This window comes from Ranitomeya imitator, chromosome 1, assembly GCF_032444005.1.
Source record: "Ranitomeya imitator isolate aRanImi1 chromosome 1, aRanImi1.pri, whole genome shotgun sequence".
NCBI classification, from domain to species: domain Eukaryota; kingdom Metazoa; phylum Chordata; class Amphibia; order Anura; family Dendrobatidae; genus Ranitomeya; species Ranitomeya imitator.
Genome location: NC_091282.1, coordinates 1,213,222,794 through 1,213,240,265, shown reverse-complemented (window position 1 = coordinate 1,213,240,265; position 17,472 = coordinate 1,213,222,794). Strand labels below are relative to the sequence as shown.

Sequence of the window (17,472 nt, the reverse complement as noted above, 5' to 3'; positions counted from 1 at the left end):
GAGAGTCTGCAGGAGGGACACACTGCAGCCGGCAATAAGAGAGACTCTGTAGGAGGGACACGCTGCAGCCAGCAATAAGAGAGAGTCTGCAGGAGGGACACGCTGCAGCCGGCAATAAGAGTCTGCAGGAGGGACACGCTGCAGCCGGCAATAAGAGGGAGTCTGCAGGAGGGACACACTGCAGCCGGCAATAAGAGAGACTCTGCAGGAGGGACACGCTGCAGCCAGCAATAAGAGAGAGTCTGCAGGAGAGACGCGCTGCAGCCGGCAATAAGAGAGAGTCTGCAGGAGGGACGCGCTGCAGCCAGCAATAAGAGAGAGTCTGCAGGAGGGACACGCTGCAGCCGGCAATAAGAGAGAGTCTGCAGGAGGGACACGCTGCAGCCGGCAATAAGAGAGTCTGTAGGAGGGACGCGCTGCAGCCGGCAATAAGAGAGACTCTGCAGGAGGGACACGCTGCAGCCAGCAATAAGAGAGAATCTGCAGGAGAGACGCGCTGCAGCCGGCAATAAGAGAGAGTCTGCAGGAGGGACGCGCTGCAGCCAGCAATAAGAGAGAGTCTGCAGGAGGGACACGCTGCAGCCGGCAATAAGAGAGAGTCTGCAGGAGGGACACACTGCAGCCGGCAATAAGAGACTCTGCAGGAGGGACACGCTGCAGCCAGCAATAAGAGAGAGTCTGCAGGAGAGACGCACTGCAGCCGGCAATAAGAGAGAGTCTGCAGGAGGGACGCGCTGCAGCCGGCAATAAGAGAGACTCTGCAGGAGGGACGCGCTGCAGCCAGCAATAAGAGAGAGTCTGCAGGAGGGACGCGCTGCAGCCGGCAATAAGAGAGACTCTGCAGGAGGGACGCGCTGCAGCCAGCAATAAGAGAGAATCTGCAGGAGGGACGCGCTGCAGCCAGCAATAAGAGAGAGTCTGTAGGAGGGACGCGCTGCAGCCGGCAATAAGAGAGAATCTGCAGGAGGGACGCGCTGCAGCCAGCAATAAGAGAGAGTCTGCAGGAGGGACGCGCTGCAGCCGGCAATAAGAGAGACTCTGCAGGAGGGACGCGCTGCAGCCAGCAATAAGAGAGAATCTGCAGGAGGGACGCGCTGCAGCCAGCAATAAGAGAGTCTGTAGGAGGGACGCGCTGCAGCCAGCAATAAGAGAGAATCTGCAGGAGGGACGCGCTGCAGCCAGCAATAAGAGAGAGTCTGCAGGAGGGACACGCTGCAGCCGGCAATAAGAGTCTGTAGGAGGGACGCGCTGCAGCCGGCAATAAGAGAGAATATGCAGGAGGGACGCGCTGCAGCCAGCAATAAGAGAGAGTTTGCAGGAGAGACGTGCTGCAGCCGGCAATAAGAGAGAGTCTGCAGGAGGGACGTGCTGCAGCCGGCAATAAGAGAGAGTCTGCAGGAGGGACGCGCTGCAGCCGGCAAAAAGAGAGAGTCTGCAGGAGGGACACACTGCAGCCGGCAATAAGAGTCTGCAGGAGGGACACGCTGCAGCCGGCAATAAGAGAGAGTCTGCAGGAGGGACACGCTGCAGCCGGCAATAAGAGTCTGCAGGAGGGACACGCTGCAGCCGGCAATAAGAGAGAGTCTGCAGGAGGGACACACTGCAGCCGGCAATAAGAGAGACTCTGCAGGAGGGACACGCTGCAGCCGGCAATAAGAGAGTCTGCAGGACAGACATGCTGCAGCCAGCAATAAGAGAGAGTCTGCTGGAGGGAGACGCTGCAGCCAGCAATAAGAGAGAGTCTGCAGGAGGGACGCGCTGCAGCCGGCAATAAGAGAGACTCTGCAGGAGGGACGCGCTGCAGCCAGCAATAAGAGAGAGTCTGCAGGAGGGACACGCTGCAGCCGGCAATAAGAGAGAGTCTGTAGGAGGGACGCGCTGCAGCCGGCAATAAGAGAGAATATGCAGGAGGGACGCGCTGCAGCCAGCAATAAGAGAGAGTCTGTAGGAGAGACGTGCTGCAGCCGGCAATAAGAGAGAGTCTGCAGGAGGGACGCGCTGCAGCCGGCAATAAGAGAGAGTCTGCAGGAGGGACGCGCTGCAGCCGGCAATAAGAGAGAGTCTGCAGGAGGGACGCGCTGCAGCCGGCAATAAGAGACTCTGCAGGAGGGACGCGCTGCAGCCAGCAATAAGAGAGAGTCTGCAGGAGGGACACACTGCAGCCGGCAATAAGAGTCTGCAGGAGGGACACACTGCAGCCGGCAATAAGAGTCTGCAGGAGGGACACGCTGCAGCCGGCAATAAGAGAGAGTCTGCAGGAGGGACACGCTGCAGCCGGCAGTAAGAGTCTGCAGGAGGGACACGCTGCAGCCGGCAATAAGAGAGAGTCTGCAGGAGGGACACACTGCAGCCAGCAATAAGAGAGACTTTGCAGGAGGGACACGCTGCAGCCGGCAATAAGAGAGTCTGCAGGACAGACATGCTGCAGCCAGCAATAAGAGAGAGTATGCTGGAGGGAGACGCTGCAGCCAGCAATAAGAGAGAGTCTGCAGGAGGGACACGCTGCAGCTGGCAATAAGAGGGAGTCTGCAGGAGAGACACAATGCAACCGGCAATAAGAGAGAGTCTGCAGGAGAGACAGGCTGCGGCCGGCAATAAGAGTCTGCAGGAGGGACGCGCTGCAGCCGGCAATAAGAGTCTGCAGGAGGGACACGATGCAGCCGGCAATAAGAGAGAGTCTGCAGGAGGGACACGCTGCAGCAGGCAATAAGAGAGAGTCTGCTGGAGGGAGACGCTGCACCGGCAAGAAGAGAGAGTCTGCAGGAGGGACACGCTGCAGCCAGCAATAAGAGAGAGTCTGCAGGAGAGACACGCTGCAGCCGGCAATAAGAGTCTGCAGGAGGAATGCGCTGCAGCCGGCAATAAGAGAGAGTCTGCAGGAGAGACAAGTCTGCAGGAGGGACACGCTGCAGCCAGCAATAAGAGGGAGTCTGCAGGAGAGACAGGCTGCAGCCGGCAATAAGAGTCTGTAGGAGGGAGACGCTGCAGCCGGGAATAAGAGAGAGTCTGCAGGAGGAACGCGCTGCAGTCGGCAATAAGAGTCTGCAGGAGGGACACGCTGCAGCCGGCAATAAGAGTCTGCAGGAGGGACACGCTGCAGCTGGCAATAAGAGAGAGTCTGCAGGAGGAACGCGCTGCAGCCGGCAATAAGAGAGAGTCTGCAGGAGAGACAGGCTGTGGCCGGCAATAAGAGAGTCTGCAGGAGGGACACGCTGCAGCCGGCAATAAGAGAGAGTCTGCAGGAGGGACACGCTGCAGCCGGGAAGAGAGAGTCTGCAGGAGGGACACGCTGCAGCCGGCAATAAGAGAGAGTCTGCAGGAGGGACACGCTGCAGCCGGCAATAAGAGAGAGTCTGCAGGAGGGACACGCTGCAGCCGGCAATAAGAGAGAGTCTGCAGGAGGGACACGCTGCAGCCGGCAATAAGAGAGAGTCTGCAGGAGGGACGCGCTGCAGCCGGGAATAAGAGTCTGCAGGACGGACGCGCTGCAGCCGGGATATAAGAGAGAGTCTGCAGCAGGGACACGCTGCAGCCGGCAATAAGAGGGTCTGCAGGAGGGACACGCTGCAGCCGGCAATAAGAGAGAGTCTGCAGGAGGGACACGCTGCAGCCGGCAATAAGAGAGAGTCTGCAGGAGAGACAGGCTGCAGCCGGCAATAAGAGAGAGTCTGCAGGAGGGACACGCTGCAGCCGGCAATAAGAGTCTGCAGGAGGGACGCGCTGCAGCCGGGAATAAGAGAGTCTGCAGGAGGGACACGCTGCAGCCGGCAATAAGAGAGAGTCTGCAGGAGAGACAGGCTGCAGCTCTGATGGACATTGTTTATTGCTGATAGATCAATATTAGTTGATCTCATCCTGGAGAGACGAGCTGGAAAAGGGGCAATTGTGGATGAAGCCCTCGGGGTGGGGCAGCACCTAGTAATGATGGAGCCATTGCTGGAGTGGAGACCATTCTTTTAGACATGGCCGACTCTCCGATATCACTATATGAGAAGAGCAATGGACACCGGTGGCTGAGATGAAGGAATTGCTTCATCCTCCATTAACAGAGACTAAGAAATGAGAAGCTGAGGAGTAAACTCCTGACATTTCCATAGAGGAAGAACTCGCTGTTCTGTCCCAGATAGGAGGTGTAATGGCCGACGGCGGATTCACTGACACAGAGACACTGCTATTAGAGAGAACAAGGCCCCGAGTCATCGTATATTGCATGACCAACAGCTACAAAAGGAGCAGTGAGGAGGAATGGCTACAGGACCCCCGAGGGCAGGACTGGGGTCTTCCAGTGCCACGGCCACCATATCTTCAGCCTCATCAGATGAGGAGCTTCATATTGAGAAGAATCTGGATGAAATTAAGCCGGCAAAGCGTCGCCGCCAGGATAGATTCCTCTCCCAGAGCAAAGACTCCCCTGATCTCAGAGAAGTAGAAGGCTGCGTGCGCACGTTCTGGAAAGGTGGGCGGATTTCTCCGCACTGATTTTGGTAAATCCGCACTGCGGAATTAGGCTATGTGCACACGTAGGAAATGTGGTGCAGAATGTTCTGTATTAGCAATTGGATACGATAAAAAATAACCCTTATTAGGTATATTAAAAAGGACGACTGATTCATCATGGACAAAAAAAGGGGGGAGGGGAAGGGAACCCCAGTGTGATGTGTGCCCTATAAACCAACACAGACGGCGCTGATTAATCCCAAATGTATCGCCCAATACGGGCTACAGACGATTCTGCCGTGCTGTGACGCCTGAAATCTATGACTAAATAATATGTGGAATAAGGATTCAAAATGTTGGGAACAAACCAAACCGCAAAATGATGTAAAAAAAAACAAAAAAACAGCCTCATATGTGTAACCGGGCCACCATCTAGTAATAATAATAATAATAATTAGTATAACCGGGCCACCATCTAGTAGTAATAATAATAATAATAATAATAATAATAATAAGTATAACTGGGCCACCATCTAGTAATAATAATAATAATAATAATAATAATAATAATAATAATAATAATAATAATAATATGTATAATAATAATAAGTATAACTGGGCCACCATCTAGTAATATTATTATTATTATTATTATTATTATGTATAACCAGGCCACCATCTAGTAATAATAATAATAATAATAATATGTATAACCGGGCCCGTATGTGGTCCTCAAACCTTCTCTGGCCAAAGACTTTATCAATGAAACAATTCTATCAATCATTGGTTCAAAAAAACATCCTTATGGCATAATTACTGTAGAATCTATATTCCGTATGTAGATGTATTTAACCACTGTCAGCACCACACAGCAGCATAAAACCACAAATACAATCCACATAATTATGGGACCCAGCGTCCTCATTCATAGTAACATAGTTAGTAAGGCCGAAAAAAGACATTTGTCCATCCAGTTCAGCCTATATTCCATCATAATAAATCCCCAGATCTACGTCCTTCTACAGAACATAATAATTGTATGATACAATATTGTTCTGCTCCAGGAAGACATCCAGGCCTCTCTTGAACCCCTCGACTGAGTTCGCCATCACCACCTCCTCAGGCAAGCAATTCCAGATTCTCACTGCCCTAACAGTAAAGAATCCTCTTCTATGTTGGTGGAAAAACCTTCTCTCCTCCAGACGCAAAGAATGCCCCCTTGTGCCCGTCACCTTCCTTGGTATAAACAGATCCTCAGCGAGATATTTGTATTGTCCCCTTATATACTTATACATGGTTATTAGATCGCCCCTCAGTCGTCTTTTTTCTAGACTAAATAATCCTAATTTCGCTAATCTATCTGGGTATTGTAGTTCTCCCATCCCCTTTATAAATTTTGTTGCCCTCCTTTGTACTCTCTCTAGTTCCATTATATCCTTCCTGAGCACCGGTGCCCAAAACTGGACACAGTACTCCATGTGCGGTCTAACTAGGGATTTGTACAGAGGCAGTATAATGCTCTCATCATGTGTATCCAGACCTCTTTTAACCCCTTTACCCCCAAGGGTGGTTTGCACGTCAATGACCAGGCCAATTTTTACAATTCTGACCACTGTCCCTTTATGAGGTTATAACTCCGAAACGCTTCAACGGATCCTGGTGATTCTGACATTGTTTTCTCGTGACATATTGTACTTCATGATAGTGGTAAAATTTCTTTGATAGTACCTGCGTTTATTTGTGAAAAAAACGGAAATTTGGCGAAAATTTTGAAAATTTCGCAATTTTCAAACTTTGAATTTTTATGCAATTAAATCACAGAGATATGTCACACAAAATACTTAATAAGTAACATTTCCCACATGTCTCCTTTACATCAGCATAATTTTGGAACCAATTTTTTTTTTTGTTAGGGAGTTATAAGGGTTCAAAGTTGACCAGCAATTTCTCATTTTTACAACACCATTTTTTTTTTAGGGACCACATCTCATTTGAAGTCATTTTGAGGGGTCTATAGGATAGAAAATGCCCAAGTGTGACACCATTCTAAAAACTGCACCCCTCAAGGTTCTCAAAACCACATTCAAGAAGTTTATTAACCCTTCAGGTGTTTAATAGGAATTTTTGGAATGTTTAAATAAAAATGAACATTTAACTTTTTTACACAAAAAATTTACTTCAGCTCCAATTTGTTTTATTTTACCAAGGGTAACAGGAGAAATTGGACCCAAAAAGTTGTTGTCCAATTTGTCCTGAGTACGCTGATACCCCATATGTGGGGGTAAACCACTGTTTGGGCGCATGGGAGAGCTCGGAAGGGAAGGAGCGCCGTTTGACTTTTCAATGCAAAATTGACAGGAATTGAGATGGGACGCCATGTTGCGTTTGGAGAGCCACTGATGTGCCTAAACATTGAAACCCCCCACAAGTGACACCATTTTGGAAAGTAGACCCCCTAAGGAACTTATCTGGATGTGTGGTGAGCACTTTGACCCACCAAGGGCTTCACAGAAGTTTATAATGCAGAGCCATAAAAATAAAACAAAATTTTTTTCCCACAAAAATTATTTTTTAGCCCCCAGTTTTGTATTTTCCCTAGGGTAACAGGAGAAATTGGACCCCAAAAGTTGTTGTCCAATTTGTCCTGAGTACGCTGATACCCCATATGTGGGGGGGAACCACCGTTTGGGCGCATGGGAGGGTTCGGAAGGGAAGGAGCGCCATTTGGAATGCAGACTTAGATGGAATGGTCTGCAGGCGTCACATTGCGTTTGCAGAGCCCCTAATGTACCTAAACAGTAGAAACCCCCCACAAGTGACACCATTTTGGAAAGTAGACCCCCTAAGGAACTCATCTTGATGTGTTGTGAGAGCTTTGAACCCCCAAGTATTTCACTACAGTTTATAACGCAGAGCCATGCAAATAAAAAATATTTTTTTTTCCACAAAAATTATATTTTAGCCCCCAGTTTTGTATTTTTCCAAGGTTAGCAGGAGAAATTGGACCCTAAATGTTGTTGTCCAATTTGTCCTGAGTACGCTGATACCCGATATGTGGGGGGGAACCACCGTTTGGGCGCATGGGAGGGCTCGGAAGGGAAGGAGCATCATTTGGAATGCAGACTTAGATGGATTGGTCTGCAGGCGTCACATTGCGTTTGCAGAGCCCCTAATGTACCTAAACAGTAGAAACCCCCCACAAGTGACCCCATATTGGAAACTAGACCCCTCAATGAACTTATCTAGATGTGTTGTGAGAACTTTGAACCCCCAAGTGTTTCACTACAGTTTATAACGCAGAGCCGTGAAAATAAAAAATCTTTTTGTTTTCCCACAAAAATTATTTTTTAGCCCCCAGTTTTGTATTTTCCCAAGGGTAACAGGAGAAATTGGTCCACAAAAGTTGTTGTCCAATTTGTCCTGAGTACGCTGATACCCCATATGTTGGGGTAAACCCCTGTTTGGGCACACAGGAGAGCTCGGAAGGGAAGGAGCACTGTTTTACTTTTTCAACGCAGAATTGGCTGGAATTGAGATCGGACGCCATGTCGTGTTTGGAGAGCCCCTGATGTGCCGAAACAGTGGAAACCCCCCAATTATAACTGAAACCCTAATCCAAACACATCCCTAACCCTAATCCCAACAGTAACCCTAACCACACCTCTAACCCTGACACACCCCTAACCCTAATCCCAACCCTATTCCCAACTGTAAATGTAATCTAAACCCTAACCCTAACTTTAGCCCCAACCCTAACTGTAGCCCCAACCCTAACCCTAGCCCTAACCCTAGCCCTAACCCTAGCCCTAGCCCTAGCCCTAACCCTAGCCCTAACCCTAGCCCTAACCCTAGCCCTAACCCTAGCCCTAGCACTAACCCTAACCCTAGCCCTAACCCTAATGGGAAAATGGAAATAAATACATTTTTTTTAATTTTTCCCTAACTAAGGGGGTGATGAAGGGGGGTTTGATTTACTTTTATAGCGAGTTTTTTAGCGGATTTTTATGATTGGCAGCCGTCACACACTGAAAGACCCTTTTTATTGCAAAAAATATTTTTTGCAATACCACATTTTGAGAGCTATAATTTTTCCATATTTTGGCCCACAGAGTCATGCGAGGTCTTGTTTTTTGCGGGACGAGTTGATGTTTTTATTGGTAACATTTTCGGGCACGTGACATTTTTTGATCGCTTTTTATTCCGATTTTTGTGAGGAAGAATGACCAAAAGCCAGCTATTCATGAATTTCTATTGGGGGAGGCGTTTATACCGTTCCACGTTTGGTAAAATGGATAAAGCAGTTTTATTCTTCGGGTCAGTACGATTACAGCGATACCTCATTTATATCATTTTTTTATGGTTTGGCGCTTTTATACGATAAAAACTATTTTACAGAAAAAATAATTATTTTTGCATCGCTTTATTCTCAGGACTATAACTTTTTTATTTTTTTGCTGATGATGCTGATGGCGGCTCGTTTTTTGCGGGACAATATGACGCTTTCAGCGGTACCATGGTTATTTATATCTGTCCTTTTGATCGCGTGTTATTCCACTTTTTGTTCGCCTGTATGATAATAAAGCGTTGTTTTTTGCCTCGTTTTTTTTTTTTTTTCTTACGGTGTTTACTGAAGGGGTTAACTAGTGGGACAGTTTTATAGGTGGGGTCGTTACGGACGCGGCGATACTAAATATGTGTACTTTTATTGGGTTTTTTTTTTTTATTTAGATGAAGAAATGTATTTATGGGAATAATATTTTTTTTTTTTTTCATTATTTTGGAATATTTTTTTTTACACATTTGGAAAATTTTTTTTTTACTTTTTTACTTAGTCCCAGGGGGGGACATCACAGATCAGTGATCTGACAGTGTGCACAGCACTCTGTCAGATCACTGATCTGACATGCAGCGCTGCAGCCTTCACAGTGCCTGCTCTGAGCAGGCTCTGTGAAGCCACCTCCCTCCCTGCAGGACCCGGATCCGCGGCCATCTTGGATCCGGGGCTGGAGGGAGCAGGGAGGGAGGTGAGACCCTCGCAGCAACGCGATCACATCGTGTTGCTCCGGGGGTCTCAGGGAAGCCCGCAGGGAGCCCCCTCCCTGCGGGAAGCTTCCCTATACCGCCGGCACATCGCGATCATCTTTGATCGCGGTGTGCCAGGGGTTAATGTGCCGGGGGCGGTCCGTGACCGCTCCTGTCACATAGTGCCGGATGTCAGCTGCGATAAGCAGCTGACACCCGGCCGCGATCGGCCGCGCTCCCCCCGTGAGCGCGGCCGATCGGCTATGACGTACTATCCCGTCCAGGGTCAGATAAGCCCAGGGCACCTCGACGGGATAGTACGTCTAAGGTCACAGAGGGGTTAATGCACCCCATGATACTGTTTGCCTTAGCAGCTGCTGCCTGGCACTGGCTGCTCCAGGTAAGTTTATCATTAACTAGGATCCCCAAGTCCTTCTCCCTGTCAGATTTACCCAGTGGTTTCCCGTTCAGGGTGTAATGGTGATATTGATTCCCTCTTCCCATGTGTATAACCTTACATTTATCATTGTTAAACCTCATCTGCCACCTTTCAGCCCAAGTTTCCAACTTATCCAGATCCATCTGTAGCAGAATACTATCTTCTCTTGTATTAACTGCTTTACATAGTTTTGTATCATCTGCAAATATCGATATTTTACTGTGTAAACCTTCTACCAGATCATTAATGAATATGTTGAAGAGAACAGGTCCCAATACTGACCCCTGCGGTACCCCACTGGTCACAGCGACCCAGTTAGAGACTATACCATTTATAACCACCCTCTGCTTTCTATCACTAAGCCAGTTACTAACCCATTTGCACACATTTTCCCCCAGACCAAGCATTCTCATTTTGTGTACCAACCTCTTGTGCGGCACGGTATCAAACGCTTTGGAAAAATCGAGATATACCACGTCCAATGACTCACCGTGGTCCAGTCTATAGCTTACCTCTTCATAAAAACTGATTAGATTGGTTTGACAGGAGCGATTTCTCATAAACCCATGCTGATATGGAGTTAAACAGTTATTCTCATTGAGATAATCCAGAATAACATCCCTCAGAAACCCTTCAAATATTTTACCAACAATAGAGGTTAGACTTACTGGCCTATAATTTCCAGGTTCACTTTTAGAGCCCTTTTTGAATATTGGCACCACATTTGCTATGCGCCAGTCCTGCGGAACAGATCCTGTCGCTATAGAGTCCCTAAAAATAAGAAATAATGGTTTATCTATTACATTACTTAGTTCTCTTAGTACTCGTGGGTGTATGCCATCCGGACCCGGAGATTTATCTATTTTAATCTTATTTAGCCGGTTTCGCACCTCTTCTTGGGTTAGATTGGTGGCCCTTAATATAGGGTTTTCATTGTTTCTTGGGATTTCACCTAGCATTTCATTTTCCACCATGCCAATTAGCATGAGCGTCCCTTATGGATTCTTATAGTTAGGTATCATAGCAGTTTATAAAAACAAAAACAAAACACCTCTGCTGAAGAGCTAATATGAGTGGGACAGTGTTTAGACAAACCACGTAAGTGGCTGGATCTCACCCGTGTTTGCAGTCTCCAATCACTGTACGGTCTCTGTCCACTATATCCCACGAGTAAGAGAGAAGCTTCGTGCTGTAGAAAGCGCCGCCCACGTTCTATGTAAGTATCCTGATTATTGTATCATAATGGTGAGAAGCCGGAGGTCACCACTGTACCGCAGTGAGCCAGGGGTAGGACACGAGGACCCTGAGGATTGTACTCACTGAGCCGGGGGTTGGACACGAGGACCCTGAGGATTGTACTCACTGAGCCGGGGGTTGGACACGAGGACCCTGAGGATTGTACTCACTGAGCCGGGGGTTGGACACGAGGACCCTGAGGATTGTACTCACTGAGCCGGGGGATGGACACGAGGACCCTGAGGATTGTACTCACTGAGCCGGGGGTTGGACACGAGGACCCTGAGGATTGTACTCACTGAGCCGGGGGTAGGACACGAGGACCCTGAGGATTGTACTCACTGAGCCGGGGATTGGACACGAGGACCCTGAGGATTGTACTCACTGAGCCGGGGGTAGGACACGAGGACCCTGAGGATTGTACTCACTGAGCCGGGGGTTGGACACGAGGACCCTGAGGATTGTACTCAATGAGCCGGGGGTAGGACACGAGGACCCTGAGGATTGTACTCACTGAGCCGGGGGTTGGACACGAGGACCCTGAGGATTGTACTCACTGAGCCGAGGGTTGGACACGAGGATTGCACTCACTGAGCCGGGGGTTGGACACGAGGACCCTGAGGATTGTACTGCACTGAGCCGAGGGATGGACACGAGGACCCTGAGGATTGTACTCACTGAGCCGGGGGCTGGACACGAGGACCCTGAGGATTGTACTCACTGAGCCGAGGGATGGACACGAGGACCCTGAGGATTGTACTGCACTGAGCTGAGGGTTGGACACGAGGACCCTGAGGATTGTACTCACTGAGCCGGGGGCTGGACACGAGGACCCTGAGGATTGTACTGCACTGAGCCGAGGGATGGACACGAGGACCCTGAGGATTGTACTGCACTGAGCCGAGGGTAGGACACGAGGACCCTGAGGATTGTACTCACTGAGCCGAGGGTTGGACACGAGGACCCTGAGGATTGTACTCACTGAGCCGAGGGTTGGACACGAGGACCCTGAGGATTGTACTGCACTGAGCCGGGGGTTGGACACGAGGACTCTGAGGATTGTAATGCACTGAGCCGGGGGTTGGACACGAGGACCCTGAGGATTGTACTCACTGAGCCGAGGGTTGGACACGAGGACCCTGAGGATTGTACTGCACTGAGCCGGGGGTTGGACACGAGGACTCTGAGGATTGTACTCACTGAGCCGGGGGTTGGACACGAGGACCCTGAGGATTGTACTGCACTGAGCCGAGGGATGGACACGAGGACCCAGAGGATTGTAATGCACTGAGCCGGGGGTAGGACACGAGGACCCTGAGGATTGTACTCACTGAGCCGAGGGTTGGACACGAGGACCCTGAGGATTGTACTGCACTGAGCCGAGGGATGGACACGAGGACCCTGAGGATTGTAATGCACTGAGCCGGGGGTAGGACACGAGGACCCTGAGGATTGTACTCACTGAGCCGAGGGTTGGACACGAGGACCCTGAGGATTGTACTCACTGAGCCGGGGGTTGGACACGAGGACCCTGAGGATTGTACTCACTGAGCCGAGGGTTGGACACGAGGACCCTGAGGATTGTACTCACTGAGCCGAGGGTTGGACACGAGGACCCTGAGCATTGTACCGCAGTGAGCCGAGGGTTGGACACGAGGACCCTGAGGATTGTACTCACTGAGCCGAGGGTTGGACACGAGGACCCTGAGCATTGTACCGCAGTGAGCCGAGGGTTGGACACGAGGACCCTGAGGATTGTACTCACTGAGCCGAGGGTTGGACACGAGGACCCTGAGCATTGTACCGCAGTGAGCCGAGGGTTGGACACGAGGACCCTGAGGATTGTACTCACTGAGCCGAGGGTTGGACACGAGGACCCTCAGCTTCCTTCTAACCCTAACATTCTAGGACTTACACATGAGCCATGTATGAGGGAGACAGAGTCAGAGAAATTGGGGAGTCGGGAGGTTTGGTGGCCTACCTTACTATACAGGGGGGTGGGTGGAAAGGTGCAGGGAGGGGGCGTGGACAGGTGCGGCGCAGGGAGGGGGCGTGGACAGGTGCGGCGCAGGGAGGGGGCGTGGACAGGTGCAGCGCAGGGAGGGGGCGTGGACAGGTGCAGCGCAGGGAGGGGGTGTGTTGGACAGGGGAAGGGCAGTGTGTGGGAGTTGGGACCAGCGCAGTGAGGCTGCAGCGAGGTGCAGCAGGGTGGGGGGTGTAGGGACCCATGCTGGGGTCAGGGCAGTGTCGCCTGCGCTCACCCTCCACTGTGTTGGTGTGCAGGACCCGCTCCAGACCTCGAGACTGATAGAACTCCCGGATCCTCGTATCTTCATCTGAAAAACATCAATAAAGCGCGCCGCCAACCACAGGAGGTAGCGAGAAGGGAGGCGAGCGAGCTGCCAGTGAGAAAATCTGCATGGCGTAAAGGAAAAGTGTGGAGAGGGGGAGGGGGTGAAGCACAGGGGGTGGAGCAAACAGGGGCTGTAGATAGGCGGGGCTATGGAGCAGAAGGGGAGGAGCAGAAACCGGGAGAGGCGTGGTTATGGAACAGAAGGGGCTGTGGAGCAGAGAACAGTAGGGGCAGGACTGTGGAGCAGAGACAGGGAAAAGCGGTACTGTGTAGCAAAGATGGCTGCAGAGAGGGGAGAGGCGGGTCTGTGGAGCAGAGATGGCTGCAGAGAGGGAAGAGGCGGGTCTGGAGCAGAGATGGCTGCAGAGAGGGGAGAGGTGGAGAGATGGCTGCAGAGAGGGGAGAGGCGGGTCTGTGGAGCAGAGATGGCTGTAGAGAGGCGGGTCTGTGGAGCAGAGATGGCTGCAGAGAGGGAAGAGGCGGGTCTGTGGAGCAGAGATGGCTGCAGAGAGGGGAGAGGCAGGTCTGTGGAGGAGAGACGGCTGTAGAGAGGGGAGAGGCGGGTCTGTAGAGGAGAGATGACTGTAGAGAGGGGAGAGGCGGGTCTGTGGAGGAGAGACGGCTGTAGAGAGGGGAGAGGCGGGTCTGTGGAGCAGAGATGGCTGCAGAGAGGGGAGAGGTGGTCTGTGGAGCAGAGATGGATGCAGAGAGGGGAGAGGTGGGTCTGTGGAGCAGAGATGGCTGTAGAGAGGTGGGTCTGTGGAGCAGAGATGGCTGTAGAGAGGGGAGAGGCAGGTCTGTGGAGCAGAGATGGCTGTAGAGAGGGAAGAGGCGGGTCTGTGGAGCAGAGATGGCTGTAGAGAGGTGGGTCTGTGGAGCAGAGATGGCTGTAGAGAGGGGAGAGGCAGGTCTGTGGAGCAGAGATGGATGCAGAGAGGGGAGAGGTGGGTCTGTGGAGCAGAGATGGCTGTAGAGAGGTGGGTCTGTGGAGCAGAGATGGCTGTAGAGAGGGGAGAGGCAGGTCTGTGGAGCAGAGATGGCTGTAGAGAGGGAAGAGGTGGGTCTGTGGAGCAGAGATGGCTGTAGAGAGGTGGGTCTGTGGAGCAGAGATGGCTGCAGAGAGGGAAGAGGCGGGTCTGTGGAGCAGAGATGGATGTAGAGAGGGGAGGGGCAGGTCTGTGGAGCAGAGATGGCTGCAGAGAGGGGAGAGGCAGGTCTGTGGAGCAGAGATGGATGTAGAGAGGGGAGAGGCAGGTCTGTGGAGCAGAGATGGCTGCAGAGAGGGGAGAGGCAGGTCTGTGGAGCAGAGATGGCTGTAGAGAGGGGAGAGGCAGGTCTGTGGAGCAGAGATGGCTGCAGAGAGGGGAGAGGCAGGTCTGTGGAGCAGAGATGGATGTAGAGAGGGAAGAGGCGGGTCTCTGGAGCAGAGATGGCTGCAGAGAGGGGAGGGGCGGGTCTGTGGAGCAGAGATGGCTGTAGAGAGGGGAGAGGCAGGTCTGTGGAGCAGAGATGGCTGCAGAGAGGGGAGAGGTGGTCTGTAGAGCAGAGATGGCTGTAGAGAGGGAAGAGGCAGGTCTGTGGAGCAGAGATGGCTGCAGAGAGGGGAGAGGCAGGTCTGTGGAGCAGAGATGGCTGCAGAGAGGGGAGAGGCGGGTCTGTGGAGCAGAGATGGCTGTAGAGAGGGGAGAGGCAGGTCTGTAGAGCAGAGATGGATGTAGAGAGGGGAGAGGCAGGTCTGTGGAGCAGAGATGGCTGCAGAGAGGGGAGAGGCGGGTCTGTGGAGCAGAGATGGCTGTAGAGAGGGAAGAGGCAGGTCTGTGGAGCAGAGATGGCTGTAGAGAGGGGAGAGGCAGGTCTGTAGAGCAGAGATGGCTGCAGAGAGGGGAGAGGTGGTCTGTGGAGCAGAGATGGCTGTAGAGAGGTGGGTCTGTGGAGCAGAGATGGCTGTAGAGAGGGGAGAGGTGGGTCTGTGGAGCAGAGATGGCTGCAGAGAGGGAAGAGGCGGGTCTGTGGAGCAGAGATGGCTGCAGAGAGGGGAGAGGTGGTCTGTAGAGCAGAGATGGCTGCAGAGAGGGGAGAGGTGGTCTGTGGAGGAGAGATGGCTGTAGAGAGGGGAGAGGCGGGTCTGTGGAGCAGAGATGGCTGCAGAGAGGGGAGAGGTGGGTCTGTGGAGCAGAGATGGCTATAGAGAGGGGAGAGGTGGGTCTGTGAAGCAGAGATGGCTGTAGAGAGGGGAGAGGTGGGTCTGTGGAGCAGAGATGGCTGCAGAGAGGGCAGAGGCAGGTCTGTGGAGCAGAGATGCTGTAGAGAGGGGAGAGGCAGGTCTGAGAAGCAGAGATGGATGTAGAGAGGGGAGAGGCAGGTCTCTGGAGCAGAGATGGCTGCAGAGAGGGGAGAGGCGGGTCTGTGGAGCAGAGATGGCTGCAGAGAGGGGAGAGGCGGGTCTGTGGTGCAGAGATGGCTGTAGAGAGGGGAGAGGCGGGTCTGTGGAGCAGAGATGGCTGCAGAGAGGGGAGAGGCGGGTCTGTGGTGCAGAGATGGCTGTAGAGAGGGGAGAGGTGGTCTTTAAAGCAGAGATGGCTGCAGAGAGGGGAGAGGCAGGTCTGTAGAGCAGAGATGGCTGTAGAGAGGGGAGAGGTGGTCTTTAAAGCAGAGATGGCTGCAGAGAGGGGAGAGGCAGGTCTGTGGAGCAGAGATGGCTGCATAGAGGGGAGACGTGGTCTCTGGAGCAGAGATGGATGTAGAGAGGGGAGAGGCAGGTCTGTAGAGCAGAGATGGCTGCAGAGAGGGGAGAGGCGGGTCTGTGGAGCAGAGATGGCTGCAGAGAGGGGAGAGGCGGGTCTGTAGAGGAGAGATGGCTGTAGAGAGGGGAGAGGCGGGTCTGTGGAGCAGAGATGGCTGCAGAGAGGGGAGAGGCGGGTCTGTGGAGGAGAGATGGCTACAGAGAGGGGAGAGGCGGGTCTGTGGAGCAGAGATGGCTATAGAGAGGTGGGTCTGTGGAGGAGAGATGGCTGTAGAGAGGGGAGAGGCGGGTCTGTGGAGGAGAGATGGCTACAGAGAGGGGAGAGGTGGGTCTGTGGAGCAGAGATGGCTATAGAGAGGTGGGTCTGTGGAGCAGAGATGGCTGTAGAGAGGGGAGAGGCAGGTCAGAGGAGCAGAGATGGCGGTTGAGAGGGGAGAGGCAGGTCTGTGGAGCAGAGATGGCTGCATAGAGGGGAGACGTGGTCTCTGGAGCAGAGATGGCTGTAGAGAGGGGAGAGGCAGGTCTGTAGAGCAGAGATGGCTGTAGAGAGGTGGGTCTGTGGTGCAGAGATGGCTGTAGAGAGGTGGGTCTGTGGTGCAGAGATGGCTGCAGAGAGGGGAGAGGCAGGTCTGTGGAGCAGAGATGGCTACAGAGAGGGGAGAGGCGGGTCTGTGGTGCAGAGATGGCTGTAGAGAGGGGAGAGGTGGTCTTTAAAGCAGAGATGGCTGCAGAGAGGGGAGAGGCAGGTCTGTAGAGCAGAGATGGCTGCAGAGAGTGGAGAGGTGGTCTCTGGAGCAGAGATGGCTGTAGAGAGGGGAGAGGCAGGTCAGAGGAGCAGAGATGGCTGTAGAGAGGGGAGAGGCGGGTCTGTGGAGCAGAGATGGCTGCAGAGAGGGGAGAGGTGGTCTCTGGAGCAGAGATGGCTGTAGAGAGGGGAGAGGCAGGTCTTTAGGGCAGAGATGGCTGCAGAGGGGAGAGGCGGGTCTGTGGAGCAGAGATGGCTGTAGAGAGGCGGGTCTGTGGAGCAGAGATGGCTGTAGAGAGGGGAGAGGTGGGTCTGTGGAGCAGAGATGGCTGTAGAGAGGGGAGAGGTGGGTCTGAGGAGCAGAGATGGCTGTAGAGAGGGGAGAGGCGGGTCTGTGGAGCAGAGATGGCTGCAGAGAGGGGAGAGGCGGGTCTGAGGAGCAGAGATGGCTGCAGAGAGGGGAGAGGCAGGTCTGTGGAGCAGAGATGGCTGCAGAG

General features: G+C 52.5%; 1 protein-coding gene across 2 annotated transcripts in view; it reads right to left on the bottom strand.

Annotated features, from left to right (window-relative positions):
* The window catches only part of PCGF1 (polycomb group ring finger 1), a 57,891-nt gene that overhangs the window by 19,074 nt on the left and 21,345 nt on the right, over positions 1-17,472 (bottom strand). For both annotated transcript variants that reach the window (XM_069744994.1, XM_069744995.1), the window contains exon 4: positions 13,396-13,470. In XM_069744994.1, coding sequence (XP_069601095.1) covers positions 13,396-13,470 — 75 coding nt within the window. The remainder of the gene's footprint in view (positions 1-13,395; positions 13,471-17,472) is intronic.